The 19661-nt window shown below is 47.8% G+C and overlaps 1 protein-coding gene across 2 annotated transcripts in view; it reads left to right on the top strand.

Moving 5' to 3' along the window:
* Window positions 1-19661, top strand: part of DTL (denticleless E3 ubiquitin protein ligase adapter) — a 48964-nt gene that overhangs the window by 21048 nt on the left and 8255 nt on the right. For both annotated transcript variants that reach the window (XM_085893957.1, XM_085893959.1), the window contains 6 exons: window positions 56-159; window positions 3160-3264; window positions 9041-9153; window positions 11038-11127; window positions 12714-12837; window positions 13353-14284. In XM_085893957.1, coding sequence (XP_085750083.1) covers window positions 56-159; window positions 3160-3264; window positions 9041-9153; window positions 11038-11127; window positions 12714-12837; window positions 13353-14284 — 1468 coding nt within the window. The remainder of the gene's footprint in view (window positions 1-55; window positions 160-3159; window positions 3265-9040; window positions 9154-11037; window positions 11128-12713; window positions 12838-13352; window positions 14285-19661) is intronic.

Here is a 19661-nt window from a genome sequence, read left to right on the forward strand (position 1 = left end):
TCCCGAGGGGTGCGGAGAGCAAAAGCTTGATTGTGATGTTTCCCCTTGCGTGTAGTGTTGTGAAGATGTGGGATTTGAGGAAATATTACAGCACATCTCGGTGTGAGCCCGTACCGATGCATTCCTTCCCCTATGCTGGCAGCAGTTTTCGAAAACATGGTGAGTGTTTTAAAGATCTCTCTGCCTCTCTGTCTGGCTCTCTCCCTCTCCCCCCCCATCTCTCCCCCCATCTCTCCCCCCATCTCTCCCCCCATCTCTCCCCCATCTCTCCCCCACATCTCTCCCCCACATCTCTCCCCCCCATCTCTCCCCCCCCATCTCTCTCTCCCCCATCTCTCTCTCCCCCCATCTCTCTCTCCCCCCATCTCTCTCTCCCCCCATCTCTCTCCCCCCATCTCTCTCTCCCCCATCTCTCTCTCCCCCATCTCTCTCCCCCCATCTCTCTCCCCCCATCTCTCTCCCCCATCTCTCTCCCCCCATCTCTCTCCCCCCCATCTCTCTCCCCCATCTCTCTCCCCCATCTCTCTCCCCCATCTCTCTCCCCCATCTCTCCCCTCCCTATCTCTCTCCCCCTCCCCTATCTCTCTCCCCCTCCCCTATCTCTCCCCCCCTATCTCTCTCCCCTTCCCCTATCTCTCTCCCTTCCCCCTATCTCTCTCCCCTCCCTATCTCTCTCCCCCTCCCCTATCTCTCTCCCCCTCCCTATCTCTCTCCCCTCCCCTATCTCTCTCCCCCTCCCCCTATCTCTCTCCCCCTCCCCTATCTCTCCCCTCCCCCTATCTCTCTCCCCCTCCCTATCTCTCTCCCCTCCCCTATCTCTCTCCCCTCCCCTATCTCTCTCCCCGCCCCCTATCTCTCTCCCCCTCCCCTATCTCTCTCCCCCTCCCCTATCTCTCTCCCCTCCCCTATCTCTCTCCCCCTCCCTATCTCTCTCCCCTCCCCCTATCTCTCCCTCTCCCTCCTTCCCCACCTCCTCCTCACCCCCAATACCTCCCATCATTGAATGTTTGTTTATCTTCCGAGTTTTATTTTCACTTTTACATTCTCCCGGAAGCTCCTTGAGATGCTCCAGTAAATGTAGTTATCCACATTTCACCAGTATCAGAGCTCGCCACACTTTCTCAAACACCTGTACGCTGATTATAAGGTAGGTGTGTGAAAACCTGTATGGTTGGGGAGCGCCTGGGCCCCCAGCGGGTTGGAGGAAGTATCCAGACTCTCTCTCTCTCTCTCTCTCTCTCTCTCTCTCTCTCTGTCTCTGTCTCTGTCTCTGTCTCTGTCTCTGTCTCTGTCTCTGTCTCTGTCTCTGTCTCTGTCTCTGTCTCTGTCTCTGTCTCTGTCTCTGTCTCTGTCTCTGTCTCTGTCTCTGTCTCTGTCTCTCTCTGTCTCTCTCTGTTTCTCTCTCTCTTGCATTCTCAGCCATCTTCGGCAACAAAATCCATGTTTCAAACTGTTTATGTTAATGGGTGTAAATTGGGGAATCGTGTGGTAAATGTGAACATTCAATGTAAATCATTTCACTCGATCAAGCGTCAATCATTGTCGGAATAGTTTACGTTGAAAAATTACCTTTGAGAGCAAATGTGTGTTTATATTTATTTATTTATTTATTTCGACACGTTCCCCACATTCCATTGCAGGGACGAAACCACCCTGGGTACTTTAACACCACCACTCATGGTGGTGAGGTCACAGGCCACTTGATTTATTAAATAAGTTTATTTTCCTCAGTTTCAGATTTTTATTGTTCACTAGACGACCCTTGAACCCGTTGGGTTCCCGTTGACAGCGGTTTATAAAAAAAAAATCATTTCAAAAACAAAACAGAAAAAAAGATAGCTCCAGCGAACTATACCGCTGAGGTTGTTTGCATTGATCAAATTCTCCCGAAGAGTACTTGACCTAATCGGGAATTGGTTTTTTTAGTAATTTTTTTTCGTTGCCCCATTTTAACGAAACTTGATACTGCGTGTCAATGTGAAAAAAATTAACGGAGAAAACAAAGTTGAAGAAGTTATTGTGCGGATTCTTCTGAACACAATTTTATTTATTAAGGAACACGGGAGTATTAGATCAAAACAGTGATGTTTATTTTATGCTTAATAATAAATCGTTCTTTGTCTTTACTTAATGTTTGAGATTTTAAAATAAATCATTTCAAGAAAATTTGAACGAAACTTGATAGTGCACACTGCAGGAGAATGGTGAGTAAGATGGGCCGAAAATTTTTTCCCTATCGTGTACCGTTTTGGCTGTATTTCGGGAACATACATACATACATACATACATACATTCATACAAGATGAGAGATTAAGTAATATATAGATGGACAACAAAGCACGACCATTCTGTTCAACAAAACCATTCTTCCTTTTTTTGAAACCCCAGGTTCCAGTGGATTTCGCTCCTCCCTTCCCCAGGCTCTCGGGGGGGGGGGGGTTTCGCTCCTCCCTTCCCCAGGCTCTAGGAGGTTTCGCTCCTCCCTTCCCCAGGCTCGAGGGGGTTTCGCTCCTCCCTTCCCCATGCTCGAGGGGGTTTCGCTCCTCCCTTCCCCATGCTCGAGGGGGTTTCGCTCCTCCCTTCCCCAGGCTCTAGGGGGATTCGCCCCTCCCTTCCCCAGGCTCTAGGGGGTTTCGCCCCTCCCTTCCCCAGGCTCTAGGGGGTTTCGCCCCTCCCTTCCCCAGGCTCTAGGGGGTTTCGCCCCTCCCTTCCCCAGGCTCTAGGGGGTTTCGCCCCTCCCTTCCCCAGGCTCTAGGGGGTTTCGCCCCTCCCTTCCCCAGGCTCTAGGGGGTTTCGCCCCTCCCTTCCCCAGGCTCTAGGGGGTTTCGCTCCTCCCTTCCCCAGGCTCGAGGGGATGTCGCTCCTCCCTTTCCCAGGCTCTAGGGGGTTTCGCTCCTTCCCTTCTCCAAGCTCTGGGGTTTCGCCCATCCCTTCTCGAGGCTCTGGGGTTTCGCCCATCCCTTCCCCAGGCTCTGGGGTTTCGCCCATCCCTTCCCCAGGCTCTGGGGGTTTCCCCTTTCCCTTCCCCAGGCTCTGGGGGTTCCCCCTTCCCTTCCCCAGGCTCTGGGGCTTCCTCCCTTTTTCAGACTATCCCCCCATTCTCAGTACTTTCCTCTATAATTTTTTTTCATTAGTTTGTCTTGTTCCAACCGGATGCAGGCTACTCCAGCCTGGTTCTCGACTCCACTGGCTCGTATTTGTTTGCGACTTGCATGGATGACTGCATCTACATGTTCAGCACTGTTAACCTGAATACCACACCAGGTGAGCAACGTCTTGTCTCTGTAAACCCTTGAGGACAGCTGTGGTCGGACTTTAATCTCCACAACTGCTTCAGATGACTGATAAGCGAACACTCTTCTGAGTTGTGTTCTTTGTTTTATTTATGTGAAAAAGGGACGTTTGTATGAAGCTCGTTTGTTGGAGGAATACGTCTTTTGCATCGGCTGATACGTTGAAAACCTCCCGTGAAACCGTCCTTATCCATGTGATACACGTCACCTTTGTAAACCTGTACTAACCTGTTCCATGGTCGGGTTGTCGGCGACTAAACCGTCTCCCCCACCAGGTTTTCTGGTAGGAGGGTGTTTGGATATGGACACCCAGCAGGATTAAAAACAAAACCTGTCAAAGGGCGGAGGAGCTCCTGGTGAGCCAACGGCCATCCAAATTTAGTACCCAACTGTGTCTGCGGACGTCCGCCTGCAGTTGGGTCACTTCTTATTAGGAGGTTGGTGGCAGGATTTGCACTCCGGCCACCGTAAAACCCTTCATTCCGCAAAACGCAAAAACGCAAAAAAATCTGAAAACCCACTCCGTGGGAGTACCTCCTGTGCAGCTTCCCTTCGCAGGGCAGCTCACCGGATGACTGGATTGGGGCAAAGCCTTCGGGACCCCCAATCTTTGATAGGAGGGAAACCACGGGGTAACATCCCTGGGTCAGATTGCGGGAGAGTGTGTCGGAGTGGTGCTGAGGTGTCGTCCACCAGACGGCGGTCTCCTTGGGTTAACCTGAGGCGGTCCCTTCGGGTGGGTGCCTGGAATGTCCTATCCCTAAGAGAGGATGATCACCTGTCTCTGTTATCATCTGAGCTCAAGCGTTTGGACATCGGGATTGCAGCTCTCTCTGAGGTTCGGAGACCAGATTGCGGCGAGATAATGGTGGGTGGTTACACCTACTATTGGTCTGGTCGCTCTGATGGTTACCATACCCAAGGAGTTGTTGTGGCTGTGTCCAATAAGCTGACCCCAATGATAATTGAGGTAACACCGGTCAACGAGCGTATTATGAGATTAAGGATTCGTCACTCCTTAGGTGTCATTTCCCTGGTCTCTGTTTATGTTCCGACTGAGGCGAGTGATCTCACCGTGAAGGATGCATTCTACGCCACACTCGAGTCTGTGGTTGATCAGTGACCCAGACGAGATACACTTCTAGTCTTGGGGGATTTCAATGCATCGACTGGAACTGATAGGGATGGTTATGAGATGTGTGTTGGTCCCCATGGGTCAGGAACTATGAACCAGAATGGCACTAAGTTCCTTGACTTTGCAAGAAGTCATGGACTTAGGGTGGCTGGTTCATGGTTTCAGCGCCCGCAAGCTCATCGCTGGACTTGGTATTCCAACGCTGGCGGTGTGGCAAAGGAGATTGACCATGTCCTCATTGACGGTCGTTGGAGGATGATCCAGAAATGCAGGGTCTACCGGAGTGCTCAGTTCCTCAATACTGACCACAGGCTTGTTGTAGCAACTCTAAAGCTGCACCTTAAATCCTGGAGAATGGTACCATCCCAGCCTAGGCTGGATGTTGCCAAGCTCAGGGATGAGAGAGTAGCTGAGGAGTTTGCGAACAGGCTGAGTGGACACTTGGGGGGTCTGGGTGCTTTGGGGGGTCCTAAAGAGTTGTGGAGCACCTTCAAGACCACCGTCCTTGATGTTGCCGGTGGATGCCTTGGAGTTCACCGCAGGGCAAAGAAGAATTTTGTCTCTCAAGGGACACTGGATACCATTGACCAGAGTCGCAGGGCCAGGCTGAATGGCAGAGCTGAGCTGTTCAGGGAGCTGAGGCGTAAAACTGTACGTGCACTGAGGGTGGACAAGGAGGCCTATGTGCGAGGAATCTGTGAGGGGGTAGAGCATCACCTGTGGACAGGTGATTCTCGTCCCGCTTACAGGGGAATTCGCGCATTACGTTCCTCCAAGCCCATCCCTCGGAGCACTGCAGTTCGAGCAGAGTGGTAGGCTCTTGACAGAGGAGTCTGAAGTGAAGGCCCGCTGGGCAGGTTACTTTGAGCGGTTGTACCAGGCTGATCCCCCAGCTGTCGAGTTGGACGTCAAGGGTGTTACAATAACTGTTGCTGACCCTCGAATCGACTGTGGTCCACCATCGCTTGTGGAAACACGGGCTGCGGTGAACCAGTTGAAACGGGGCAAAGCTCCAGGGATCTGTGGCATCCATGCTGAACTTCTCAAGGCTGGTGGAAATGCTGCACTCGTGTCGTTGCATGCAGTTTTGTGCTCTGCCTGGAACACAGGCATCATCCCAACTGACTGGAAGAGGGGCCTTGTTGTCCCTCTCTGGAAAGGGAAGGGTGATCGCCAAGACTGCAACAACTACCGAGGGGTGACGCTGCTCTCAGTGCCGGGCAAGGTCTTTGCTCGGATAATTCTCGATAGGGTTTGCCATCATCTGCTTGAGCACCAGCGTCCAGAGCAGTCAGGCTTTACACCAAAGAGGTCAACGATTGACCGTATCCTTGCACTTCGTGTCCTCACCGAGCGCAGACGAGAGTTTCGGCAGGGGCTGCTTGCAGCCTATGTTGATCTCTGTAAAGCGTTCGATTCAGTGAATCGGGATGTCCTCTGGAGGATTCTTGGTCTTCGTGGGGTGCCACCGAAACTGATAGATCTGATGTCTGAACTCTACTCTGGTACTGAGAGTGCTGTGAAGTGTGGTTGTACCATCTCTGACTTATTTCCAGTTGTTACTGGAGTTCGTCAGGGATGTGTACTTGCCCCCACACTTTTCAGCACTTGTATGGACTGGATTTTAGGGAGGATGTCGGAGAGATCAAGCTGCGGTGCATCGTTTGGGAATGTCAAGATCTCAGACCTTGATTTTGCAGATGATGCAGTCATCTTTGCGGAGACTTTAGACATCCTCTTGGGGGCCCTCGAGGTGCTGAATGAGGAGTCGGAGCCGTTGGGATTACGGATTTCTTGGGTCAAAACTAAGATCCAGGCTTTCGGTGACATCTTGGATGCTGCTGTCCTGTCTGTGTCTGTTTGTGGTGAGGGTGTTGAGGTCGTGGATAGATTCACTTACCTTGGCAGTGATATTCATGTCTCCGCAGGTTGTGAGCCGGAGGTCAATAGACGTCTGGGTCGGGCCTGGGGAGTCATGGATTCACTGGATCATGGGGTGTGGCGCTGCCGGTACCTGTGCGGGAGGACGAAAGTCCGAGTCTTCAGGTCCTTGGTACTTCCAGTCTTGCTCTATGGGTGCGAGACTTGGACTTTAACCAAGGATCTGAGACGGAGACTTAATTCCTTTGGTACCAGGTCTCTTCGGAGAATCCTTGGCTATCGCTGGTCAGACTTTGTGTCCAACGAGCGGTTGCTGAGAGAGACTCGGATGAGATTTGTTACCTGCATAGTCCGTGAGCGTCAGTTGCGGCTGTATGGACATGTGGCTCGTTTTCCTGACGCTGATCCTGCTCACCAGATTCTCTCAGCGAGGGAGTCTCATGAGTGGAGGAGGCCAGTGGGCCGACCACGTGCCTCATGGTTGCAGCAGGTTGACCATCATCTCAAGCAGATGGGGATGGGCCTGGCATCTGCCTGGGGGATGGCCAGACGGAGGCCCCTGGAGTACCGGCTGAAAGTGGACGCAGCGACGCGCTGTTCTGGCACATGCTCCCATACCTGACCTGACCTGACACGTCACCTTTGTTTGGATACACACTCAGGAAATCATCAATTGTGAGCACAAAGTGGTTCCAGTGGAGTCCTGGTATTGTAACCAATTGTGTTCTGTGTACGTCAAGCATCGTGGTTACCATTTATACGATAATGATGAATTAACACTTCAGTACATCTATTACCAAGAGAGAGAAATCGGCATGACAGGACACGCAGGAAGTAAACGGTTTCCACATTGCAAGGCCATTATAAAAGGGGGTTGTTGGTGGACCTTGAGTACCCTGCGGAAATATGGGGGGGGGGTATATCACAGACAGAGCATGGGGGGTAATGCCGGAGAGGAGACTGTAGAAGACAAAGACCACCAACCAGCCTGCGGTGATTGAGTGAGAGGCCCAAAGACTCAGCCTCATCATGGGAGATACCAATGATCTGAAATGCCTTGGTTTCTGCAGCGTGAAGCCGAGAAAGGTGAGAGACAGGAGCACCAGCCCAGAGGGGAGAGCAGTACTCCATCACGCTGTGGACGAAAGCTTTGTATGTGGTCAGGAGCTCAGGTGGGCCGAGGAAGGACTTTGCACGACGGAGGATTCAAAGTCGGCAACTGGCTTTGGGGGCCAGGTTGGAAATGTGTCTTTCCCAGGAAAGGTCATGGCAGAAAGTGAGACCCAGAAGCTTGAAAGAAAGGACTTCCAGAGAATTGTTGAGAAAATAGATGGGGGGGGGGGTCCAAACGGTCCTTTCGAAGAGACATAGTGAGAGTGTGAGATTTGTCCAGATTGAAAGACATGTTCCACGTGTTGGACCAGTTTGTGATTATATCCAGATCTGCAGTGAGCGAAGAAGCTGCTGCTTGCCGGTCTGAGGGATGACCGATGGTACGACAGAGGGTGGAGTCATCAGCAAAGAGATATGGAGGATTTTCCAGAGAGTTGGAGAGATCATTGATGAAAACCAGAAAAAGAACAGGGCCCAGAACGTTACCTTGAGGAACTCCAGCCTGGACAGGAAGAGGAGATGAGGGAACTCCATTTAGGGCCACACGTTGACTGCGACAGGAGAGGAAGTCTGCGTCTATAAGTGGAGATGGCCTTGGATACCATGGGAAGAGAGTTTGGTGAGCAGGGCAGGGTGCCAGACCGTGTCAAAATAATGTGATATGTCTAGTGAGAAGGCTCCGAGTTGCTGTCCGGCATTGAGGACCTCCATCCATTGTTGGGAGAGCAGAAGCAGAATATCCAGGGTGGAGTGAAGTGACCTGGTCTGAATCCAAATTGATGATTGGAGAGTTTGCTTCTGTGTCCATTTTGTCCACCCCGTGTGTCCTCGCCCTCTTTCTACCGTACCTCCCTTATTTGTCCAAGTCTCCCTCCATTTTGTCCCTCAACCCTGCTGTTGGTGTGTTCCCCCACTCCCTCTCCTTTCGCCGTTCGTTTTGTTCTGCTACGTCCTGATCGTTGTGTCGTCTCGCTCCCCCATGAGCCTCAACTTTGTATAAAAACAGAGGTTAATTGATGGTCACTGTTACATTGGGCCTTTCACGTACTGCCGGAAACGCATCTTTAGCACTTGTAAGATGGGAGGTGTTGATCAGTTCTGCTGATGTTTTAAACGATGCTGATGGTTCATTAAGACCATTCATATAATTTAGCCATTTGCTGAATGTTTGATTTATTCTCAGAACAACATTATTGCCGGCCGCCCCTCAGATTACTTCCTCTTATTCTGAAAAGCTGTTGATATTTACTTTGCTTGACTTGACTTGTAGCTATTTCTTTCCAACTTCCACTCCTTTCTCGATGACGAATGAAGCGGTGAGACATGTTGTTTTTAGTAGACTGTATAAACTGCCCCTGGTGTTGGCTTAGCGGTTAGGCTGGCTCGCTTGGGATCTCAGGGTCCGAGTTTGAGCCCCGTCAGCCGTTGAAGTAACACCACTCGGTGACTCTGCCAGTCATCCTTCTGAGGTCTGCAAAATGAGCACTAGAGTACTGGAAATGGGGGGGGGGGGGTGGCATAGCATCAGCGGCACAGCCGTGCTTCCAGCCAATGATGCTGCGCACAAAGGAGTCGGACGAGTTTCCCGTGTTTAATTATTGTGTAATTTTTGTCCCAGTGTGCACGTTCCAAGGCCATCGTAATGCATCGTTCTATGTGAAAGCCAGCCTGAGCCCGGACGACCGATATCTCCTCAGTGGCTCGAGCGACGGCAAAGCTTACATTTGGAAGGTAGGAGGCTTTGTGAAGCTTGTGGATGAATTAATTAATTTATTTTTAAGGGGAATTTCTCCGAAACGAGGCATAAAGCCACTGCACGTAAGGGGCTACGGAGTGTTATGGTCGACGAAGGTGGAGTATCAAGTCTTACCCTGTGTGGTGTGTGATTGATTTGATCTCCTTCCCTCCTAAAGTTTGTATTTTAATTGTCAATGCTCTGGGAAGCTTCATTGGGATGGACTGGCTGGATAGTCTGCAGGTACGTGCGCACTCTCCTCGGAGCCGTCTAGCCCTGGGTTCAAATCCCGTCCCGGCTATGAACTGTCATCTTGTTTCGTGGGCGGGGCGAGGCATCGATGTGTGTGTGCCGTCAGATGGGCGTTAAACTGGGTGTCCCGTCTGCTAACACGAGGTCGCGAATGTTATAGATCCACGAAGAGTACGCGAGTTATCACCGGCACCCTGTGCACTTTCACCTTCCTGTCACACAGGTCGAACGTCAAGCCAATGACGTTCCCTGGTCCACCCCACAATAATATGGGAATGATTGGGGTCATCGAAGGAGTATAAGCCATAGTCTCCCCTGGGGAGCGACGTGACGGGATGGAAGGTTGATATGCCGACATTGAAGGGAGCGGACTAAGTGCACGTGCAATGTTCGGAGTGCGAGTACAAACGATCAGGGATGAATTGGCATCGATGCACCAACCTGAATGAATAATGCGTTTGGACAGATGTAGGATTGCTGATGACACAGAATGGAGAACAGTGTAATAAAGAGCAGTCTTAACGCGGATTGGTCTCGAGGCCTTCAAGGCCTTGTTGTCATCGCGATAAGTCGCAGCCTCCGGTGACCGACTGACCGTGCATCTGTTGTTCCTGCTTATTGTAAAAAGATCTGGTTGATATTTCATGTCCATGTATGGAATAAGAGGACGAGGCCATGGGCCTTGTGAGGTTGAAGATGATACTCCAGGTAAACACCATTTAACGGTGTTGCTCCACGTCGATGGACACCAGTTTGTGTTGTTTCGGGTTCACCGACGATTCATCAGCAGTTTGGTCGATTGTTTTCCCAACAAGTTTTGTTGTTGAGATTTTATTTCCCATTGATCTCGAAATTGAATTCCACAACAGGCTGCGTTCACATTGAGCATGGACTTATTATGTACGCAAAACGGCCGAATGGTCGGAGATGCTGTACCTGCCAGTCGGTGCTACCTTCACTCCTGGGGATGTTCCCCCTCTCATTTCTCCGTTTTGTGTGCTGGTATATTATTATTTATTTCTGACGAATTGGACGTACCGAGTAAACTTGCGTGCCTTCCTTTGCATCTGTGCGAGCCGGTACGTAATGTTTGTTTGTTTATTTACTTATTTATTTTTAATTGATAAGGAAATCCACGTTGATGACGTCACCTTTATCTTGGACTATTCGGTACAATTTCCTATTGATTGAGTCTCATTATGAGATAGTAGTTTGATTATTTCCGCCACTGAAGCTGGGCGGAGGTTATGGTTTTCACCGCTCTTTGTCTGTCTGTGAACTGGATATCGAAAAAAAAAAAACTTGTGGACGAGTCTGGTCGATGGCAAGAACAAGCCGATTAGATTTTAGTTCAGGTACGGATGCAGATCCCACCTGTCATTGGGATACAAAACACTGTTCAGCCTGACGGAGGTACGAGCTCCTCCGAGTGCCATTCTAGTTTGAGTCTGCATCTCTGCACGTGTGTAATTATTTGTTTATTTAATTATTTCCCCACTCTTGTGTTCAAACCCTGAAAGCATGTCTGTGCAATGCAGTTCCTATGTTTATGGTGCGATGTCCTTCTGAGGTCACGCGCGTCACCTTGCTGGGGAAACGGATAATCTGAAGGATTCCTTCCACCCTAGGTTCATGCAGCTCGGCAACCACCGGTGCTCATGTGCGGTCATGCGGAAGAGGTTACAGCCGTGTGCTGGTGTCCGACCGACTTCTCGAAGGTGAGTTTGCTACAAAGATTGATCTTCTTTCTCATCCGTCTCGGGTGTGAGATGCTCCATTGAGAGGCATCCCGAGTTGTCTCACCTTACCATTTCACATTCACCAATTGTTGTCAGTATTGGTATACGTCTGTCATCTTACAAATGGGCCGTTGGTCGTTACAGATGGGCCGCTTTCCCTCAAAGACTCCAATACTGCCATTTGGAACTTTTGGATCCCGTTCAATTGCATCTTCTTTTCAAGAATATGTGCCGAGGTTTTCTTTGTGCTGAGCCTTGTATTTAACACTTATTTTTTGATCTTTGGATTCGGTGAATATTCCTTAACATCCCATGTCATTCCATTAATAAATTAGTGTTTTCATGATAATTGATTGGAGTTGAAGTCCCATTTGAGAGGGCTGGCAGGACGGCCTAGAAGTGTGCACACTCGCCTCTATGCTGTCTCGACTGCATTTGAATCTTCGCCCAGCTATAAACTGTGTGACACACACACACACACACACACACACACACACACACACACACACACACACACACACACACACACACACACACACACGGTATTTTTTACTCTGTTTGGCAGTTAAACAAAATTTAAATTCATTCCAAACAGGAAACTGTTTATAAGGATGTTATAAAGGACACAAACAACACGCACCGATGACTAATGTTGTGTGTTAAATCGGGTGGTGTAAATGATGCTCCATCGACGACGGTAAACTGCCGAAAACATTTTTTTTTCTACAATTTTCAAAAATCCTTTAACTATTTGTCTATTTCTTTATTTTTTTGTTCAATTTCATCATGTACTTTACTTGAACACTGGCAACACAAATCGTGTTTGTTTGTTTTTTTTTGTCATTTTCAAAACCCTTCTGTTTCACGGTACTTGCACAAAATACGATGGCATGTGATATCTCGACCAATCAAATTTCCGCTCGCAGACCCCGGCCTGGTCCTTGTTTATCAAGATTGCGTGTCGTTAGGTGTTCCATAAATTCTCGAGTTAAATACACACTCGCACGGTTTCATTTTGAAGCTCGAGCTAAAACAGCCAGGGTGTTCAGCCCAGTCGGCGTGTTTGAACCGCTGACCTCGACTTCACGATGGCTGTTCCACTGCAACTGTTTCTTCGGTTTGTTTTGGTTTTTTTCATCATCATTCCACATCCCCCTCTGCACGGTACAACTCCAGCGTGTTACTGGAGTTCCTGTTGACGTGTCGGGAATAAAACCGGTTCAAATGACGTAGTTGAAGAGTGACGGACTTTGTCATTCGAGTGGGGAAACCAAACATTAGGTGTTGTGGAGTATGGTTCCGCTTTATCCCTGTTTGAGAGAAAATGGCAGCTTTTAATCATGTGATACCATTGTGCTTCAATCGAGCGAGAAGCTGTTCATTACTTTTATTTTCGGGCAGTTTCATAGATTTGTTGGTGGTGGTGGTGGTGGTGGTGGTGGTGGTGGTGTGTTCAAGCTCCTCAAATGAAATGCTTTGACTGAACAACACACTTATTTATAAAATATTTGAAGGGAGCCAAATGGGTGGAACTTCACCGTGATTGCATCCCCGCTGTTCTGCAGATCGTCACGTGTTCAGACGATGATACTTTACGGGTGTGGAGCATGCTGGGGGGTCCAAGGCAAGAAGAAAGCCTCGTAAAGCGGTCGCTGGGATTTCTCGGTTGGACATCACACCAGGAAAGCGGTGAGAACCATCAAGGACACTGCCTTGGAGCCGGACCGTCTTCAGGTTTTGGAATTCTCGTCGTGCCGTTTTGGAAACTATTCCGATCATTGACCGGAGTTTGTACTTCATTGATCTGTTTGATTTCCTGTCCTTTTTATTTATTTATTTATTTATCATTATTATTTGGTGGGCATGTTGTGTGTGTGGCAAGGACAAATAGATTCGATTTTGCTGAAGATCTGGATCCGAGGTTTATTTAATTTTCTCAATGATTCTTCACCATTGAGAGATAGGGCCAAAAACGATATATAGCACGATATTTCAAAACTGTATCGGGCCTCATATGTTCCAGTGGATCAGGCGTTGTGCGGCGGAGGTCTGCGCTCTACCGAGTGCCCTTCTAGTTTATTTCTGTTTTTGATCCGTGCAAGTCTGTTTGGTTGATTTGTTTTGACACCTTACTGGTTCTTTTGACAGTCCTGTGGGATGCCATATTGATTTCCTTGGCAATGATCTTTCCTCGGTGTTCGCAGCAATATCACCGGCAGCTCCCAAGCCTAGGACGCCTGTTTTGATGCCCTTGCCGCAGCACACGTCCCCGCGTGCAGCCATCTGTGCCAGCAGTACCCTTCCCGCGATGCCTTCTCCAAGCTCGTCGGAGTCGTCCATACAAAGCACAATTGCTGTTTCTGCTTCGCACCAACCTGCAATAAAGTCCTCAATTTTTCCTCAAGCCCAGAAAATAGATGGACTGGATTCTTCACAGGTCATGAATGCGTCTCCAGGAACCCTCACTCATTGGCTGCGGATCAGAAGTCCACAATGCTCTGCGGTCGCCTGGGAGACATCTTCCGTTGGTTTGGAAGCTAGGGCACAAAGAAGCAGCGGTCCTCGAAGGGCAAAACGGAGACTCCAAACGAGTGCGGGAAATGCCGAGACCTTCGAGGCTGGATCTCGCTCGGAAAACCTCAGCTACAATGATCTGGGCATCCCAGCTTGTAAAAAGATACGGCCACACGAAGAAGAGTCCATTGATGAAGAAAAGCTGCAACGTTCTGGTGAAGGTGTTGGTTTTTGTGACGGCGCTGTGTGGGTGACCGGCTCGAGTGAAGACGCTAGCAACGTACTTGCAAAACAACATGATGCCCGTGTTTGTGAAGAAAACGTGGAACAAGAGGGCTGCTCAAGCAACGAGTTTACATCTTTGAGCCCCTCATCTGCAGCCCATAGCAGCACCACAAATGGCACATCAAAACTCTTGCAGGTACATCACGTGGCTGCCAACAAGGAGAATGCGGTCAATCGATCTCCCACAAGCAACTGGTTGATACAAATGGGAGCAAAGCTCAAGGAGGATGTTTCGAGAAGATCCCCAAGAGGCGTAGTTTTGCAAAAAAGCCATTTATCCAAGACTCGCAAACCCAAGGAGCCCTCGGACCATGTGGGGGAGTCTGCAACACGATCGGTGAGTCGTTTTACATCTCGGTGGGTTAAAAGGAACTGTTGAAGTGTGGTATACTTTGCTCATTCTATTCGGTTTGAGCTTGTGCAATGAAAAGCCAAAGGGCATCCATTTCTTCCTGGGTCTGGGTAAGAGTCTGAGCAATCTTGGGTGGACGCTCAAAAAAAAAAAAATCATACATGAGTCCACTGTAGGACAAAGGTCTCACTCATCTCACGTTGAGGGTTTGATAGAACCAATGGAATATGCAAGCGATAGTGCTCGGTAAGATGTCCTCCTGAGCCGCGTCCTGGCTGTGAACTCTGAAAATTTCTTGGATATTTTGCTGTCGCATGAAATTAAATAATTGCAGTATCTCGAGTGTGTGTGGTGGAAATGGACTTTAGTCCACTGCTACTCAAAGTGGTGGTATCTCTGCCGGTCCGCGGCGTCATCGACTGCCGGTCCGCGGCGAGTTTCCAGTTTCCTATTATCATAATATATAACATGTAATGTATAATATGAAAATGTATAAAATCTTGAAAAATAATATATTTAAGCCGACAAATTCAAAATACGAGAGAGAGAGAGAAGTCTGTCAACGTTGGAAGTTACACCAGAACCGAACGTGAAGGTAATATAATGTGAATTTCAGCGGAGTTGCCAGGTGGTGCTCTTTTGTTTTGCCAAAATGGGTGCAATTATAATTGTACAGTTGTCATGAAAGTTTTAAAATATTCGTATTGTTTCTTTATATTATAGAAAAACTGCTTAAAACAAACTCCTAATGCCAACAGTTAAGTTATTCATGTGTTACGGTTCTGGGAACCGTAAGCATCCAAACATACAGTTTTCCCAAAGTCAGTTTTGCCGTTAAGTATATGTGTAGACAGATCCCTTCCTTGTGTTTCGTGGGAAGACACTGCGGTGCCTTGCGATGTTTTTTTTTAGTTAGGGTAATAAATCTTTATATCCCATCCCCCATCACGATCCACTGTCCACCTGCGTCTCTGGAGCCTCCCGTTTCCGAGGCAAAATCTTGCAGCAGTTCCAGTTCCTCGGCTTCCCCAAACGTTCCAATTTCTTCTTGGCTGAACCACCGTTGACCTTCCTCAAACACGCATGGAGTGGGCAGGCTTTCCCGGCCTGGCCGAGATCCCACCCAGAAAGGGGCGGACCCATGAAGGGCCTGTCCATTCGGGACTCTTGGTATTTCATTATAATTTTGCGCGCATTGACTGTGGGACTCGGGTAAAGGTTGGAAAATAACGTAGGTTTCATGGAAATATTGATTTTTGAAGCTATAATCACGAGAGGTTGTTTAATTATCTTTTGTTTAGAATTTTATTGTATTGTCAGGAGTGCAAATTAACATTTTTATCCACCGGCCAGCAAGGCCGGTGACTAGAAAAAGTTACCGGCCCAGCAGAATTTCTACCGGCCCGATAAAATACAGACAAAAGTCACAAATTTGATATCAAACTCTTTTAATATACTCACATGAGTAAGTTTAATGAGTGAGGTTGGTTGGATGAGTGAGTTGGATGGATGGATGAATGAGTTTGATAAGTGGGGTGGGGGTGGGGGGATGAAGCAGGGAGGAGGAGGTTGTGGGGGGGGGCATTTTTGTGGGTGATGGGGTGGTTGTGGCTGATGGACGATGGGGGGGGGTGGGGGGATTGTGGGTTATGGACAATGGTGGGGGTACTACTCATCCACCCAACATCACATATAAACTCTCATCCACCTAACCTCACCCATTAAACTCACTCATTCATCTATCCTCACTCATTAACCCAAAAGCCTCATCAAACTCACTCATTCACCTAACCTCACCCATGAAACTCACTCATTCACCCAAATTCACTCATTTAACCAACCTGGGCATGAGCAAATGCGTCCAAACGTCACATCCCGCACAATCACGCGTGATTTGGAACGAGATGAAAACAGACAAAACGGCCGCCGCAGAATTACCGGTGATTTCTACGGATTTCTGCGGACAAAAACAGTAGTTCTCGTTGAGAAAACTAGTAGAGAAGTTAGTACAAATTGTACAAAATAACAGGAATCACCAGTGATTTACCAGCCGGGCAGGTAAGGCAGTATTGTGTACCTGCCCAGCACAAAAGTTAGGTGCCATTGGCGACTGGGCGGCCGTTAATTTGCAACCCTGATTGTTCATTTTTAGGTCATCTCTATCATCTCAGTAGAGATGACCGAATAAAGCCAGTCTCGAAGTCCATCCGTCCGTCCGTCCACAATCAAACCGAGTGGAGACAAATAACCAATAGTGGAATGGATAGAGGTCGATGAGACATACACAACGATATAACTTTCAAGGTCGTCCAAGGTCGAGGTCAAGGTCACGAGGCTGTCAAAGTTGCGAAAATCATCGATTTCAAATCGTATCTCCTCCCTCATTTATCAAAAGAGATCAAATGTTATTAGTGATTCAGATACTGTGGACTATTATCGAGAACAACACGAGCCATTTTTTTGAAATTTGCTCTCGTTCCGATTTTATAGCCCTTCAAACTTCGCTCTGATTCTTACATGTCCGGTGCTAATTTGAAGTGGTCATCCGGAGGCCGGCTCCAATCTCTGAAGATGCTCCGGGTCCTGCGCAAATTTTTGCATATTTTTGCCCCGTATGGGCCGTTCATAAAGTACATACAAAAATGAGGGGGTGGGTGGTTTAAAGCCCGCGTACGGGCTGCGTACATGGATGGTGGGTGATACGACAGCTGCATACATACTTTATGAAAGTGGTGTCGGACTACATGAAAGCGTTTTAGAAGATGAAGGTGAGCCTGTCGTCATCGCGAGGGGGAAAAATATCCCCGTTCACAGGAACATTTTCAACGTGATGTTGAATCTGTGGACGTCAGTAATTGTTCCATCTTACTGTATTACCATAGTTAATAATTACTGATGCATTTGAGATAAATCTACAGTTCGTTGTAATCTTCAAGTATTGTGATGTGATATGAGATGCATATGGGGGTGGGTGGGTGGTCACGAGCCTGCATACAGAGGGGGGTGGGTGGTTTTGAAACCCAGAAGTAGAGCGTACATACTTTATGAACTGCCCCTATTCCACTCTGGCACAGAGTTACTTTTTGAACTTTTTTGAGTTAGGCAAAAATATGAGTTCTGCCGAGTTGTATTGATCATTACGATCACTGGTTATCGACTCGGATGATCGTTTTCGAGAGAGTTTACAACACTGTCGATCATAATCACGTTCCAGAATTCCCATATTACCGACCATTTCATGGAACCCCAGGTATCACATAAATTAGCATTAAAGCGCGCCTGCTGTTGTCAGGATCACTTATTCAGAAAAGTGTCTCCTTCATCATTTATTTGAAGTGACCGACTGTTCTGACGATCTGCATTCTACGACCAGATCCACGAGCCATGGAATCGATTATTATAGATGTCCCTAATTTGATTTTGCTTCTGTCGACCTCTGGCAGAGATGACCGGCACTCCCGCTTGGGGGTATTTTTTTATGTTTTATTTGCACTGATTCTACTATATACAGTTAAAATATTAGCTCAAATATTATAAATAAGTATTATTCCAGTCCATCATTCCAGGGTTATGGAACTTATATTAACAAGCCGGGAGGCGACGATGGTTCGCGGGTATTATTGAACAATGTCACGATAGGTACAATTGAGTTAGTGGAAGCTTTTGAGGAAGCCCTACCGTAAAAACCTATCTCTTCCATCAAAATTGACCAAATCAAATCGGATTTTTTTTATATGTTGTACTTATGGACATTATGAGGAAATGAAATTGCGAGAAAAAAGTTCAAGTGGGCGTGGCTCCGCCCACAAGGGGCGTGGGACGCCCCTCATACAAAAAGACACAACTAGACCATGATATCTAGCTTGTGTCCAAGTTTCATCAAGATCGCATCAAATGTCACGGAGCTATGCTCTGGAGAGAGTCACAAACAGACAGACACACAGACAACGAAAATAGTGGTCACTGCTGGTGCCCGCGAACCAATTATTTTTATCTCTAATTTGCAGATGGCGAAGCGAGGCCCAATGGACATGTTTATCAAGCCGAAAAATCCGGTTGCTGACCACACAAGTAATTCTGAATCGGATGACAGCGATGTAAATGAAGCTGAAGTATTTCCGGCAAAAATAATTCGTACTAGCTTTACTCAGAAATATGACTCCTCATACATTCAATTGGGTTTTGTAGCCACGAATGATGGGAAAGTGCCAAAACCACTGAGTGTTATTTGTGGAGATGTGTTGGCTAACGACGCAATGAAGCCGTCAAACCTCAAGAGGCATTTAAATACAAAACAAAGAAATGAGTTCAAAGTCAAAAGAGTTCTTTGAAAGAAAGCATGTTGATTTTATAAAGTAGATTTTATAAAGAGCTTCTTATAAAGTATCACTTCGAGTTGCTAAGGCTAAAAAGCCATACACAATCGGTGAGACGCTTGTGATAGGCTGTATTAAAGATGTCTGCATGGAAATGCTGGGTGAGGCGGCTGCAAGGAAAGTGGCTCAGGTGCCACTTTCAAATGACACGATAGCTCGACGAATTCACGATCTGGCTCAGGATATGGAAGATCAATTCATAGGACAGATTAAGTTCGCGAAGTACTTTTCTTTGCAGCTTGATGAATGTACAGACGTTGCTAATATGGCAATTCTGATGGTGTATGTGCGCTTTGAACATGAGGGTGATTTGAAGGAAGAGTTTTTTTTTTCCTCTGCTTCACTACCAACAAAAAAAACAACTAGTTCTGAAGTGTTCAAGACTGTGAGCGACTACATCGCTAACAAATGTGGGCTGGATATGAAGTTTTGCGTAGGCGTATGTTCTGATGGCGCTGCCGCAATGACAGGACGGCGTTCAGGAGTGGTAACCCAGATCAAGGCACTTGCCCCAGAATGCAAGTCAACGCACTGCTTCCTTCACCGAGAAAGTCTTGCAACAAAAAAATGTCAACAGAACTAAACAGTGTGCTCAGCGAGGTTGTAAAAATTGTGAATCATGTAAAGGCAAATGCTCTAAATCCGAGACTATCGCTGCATTATGTGATGATATGGGAGCTGATCATAAACAGCTCTGATTGCATGCCGATGTACAGTATGTTGGTTATCAAGGGGAAAAGTCCTGTCAAGAGTATTTGAAGGACGAAACGAACTGGCCGAGTTTCTTCAGGACAAAAAAAACCAAACTGGTCACAATTGTTCCGAGATGTGAATTGGCTTGCCAAGCCGGCTTATTTGGCTGATATCTTTGTCATCTTTAATGATCTCAATACCCCCATGCAGGGAAGGATGGCTTCATATTTTACAATGGCAGACAAGATCGACGGACAAAAACGAAAGCTGGAAGCATGGAAGAGTCGAGTGTT

The sequence above is a fragment of the Eptatretus burgeri genome, chromosome 9 (genome assembly GCF_056783735.1).
Source record: "Eptatretus burgeri isolate ZD-2024b chromosome 9, Ebu_testis_v1, whole genome shotgun sequence".
Lineage (NCBI taxonomy): Eukaryota > Metazoa > Chordata > Myxini > Myxiniformes > Myxinidae > Eptatretus > Eptatretus burgeri.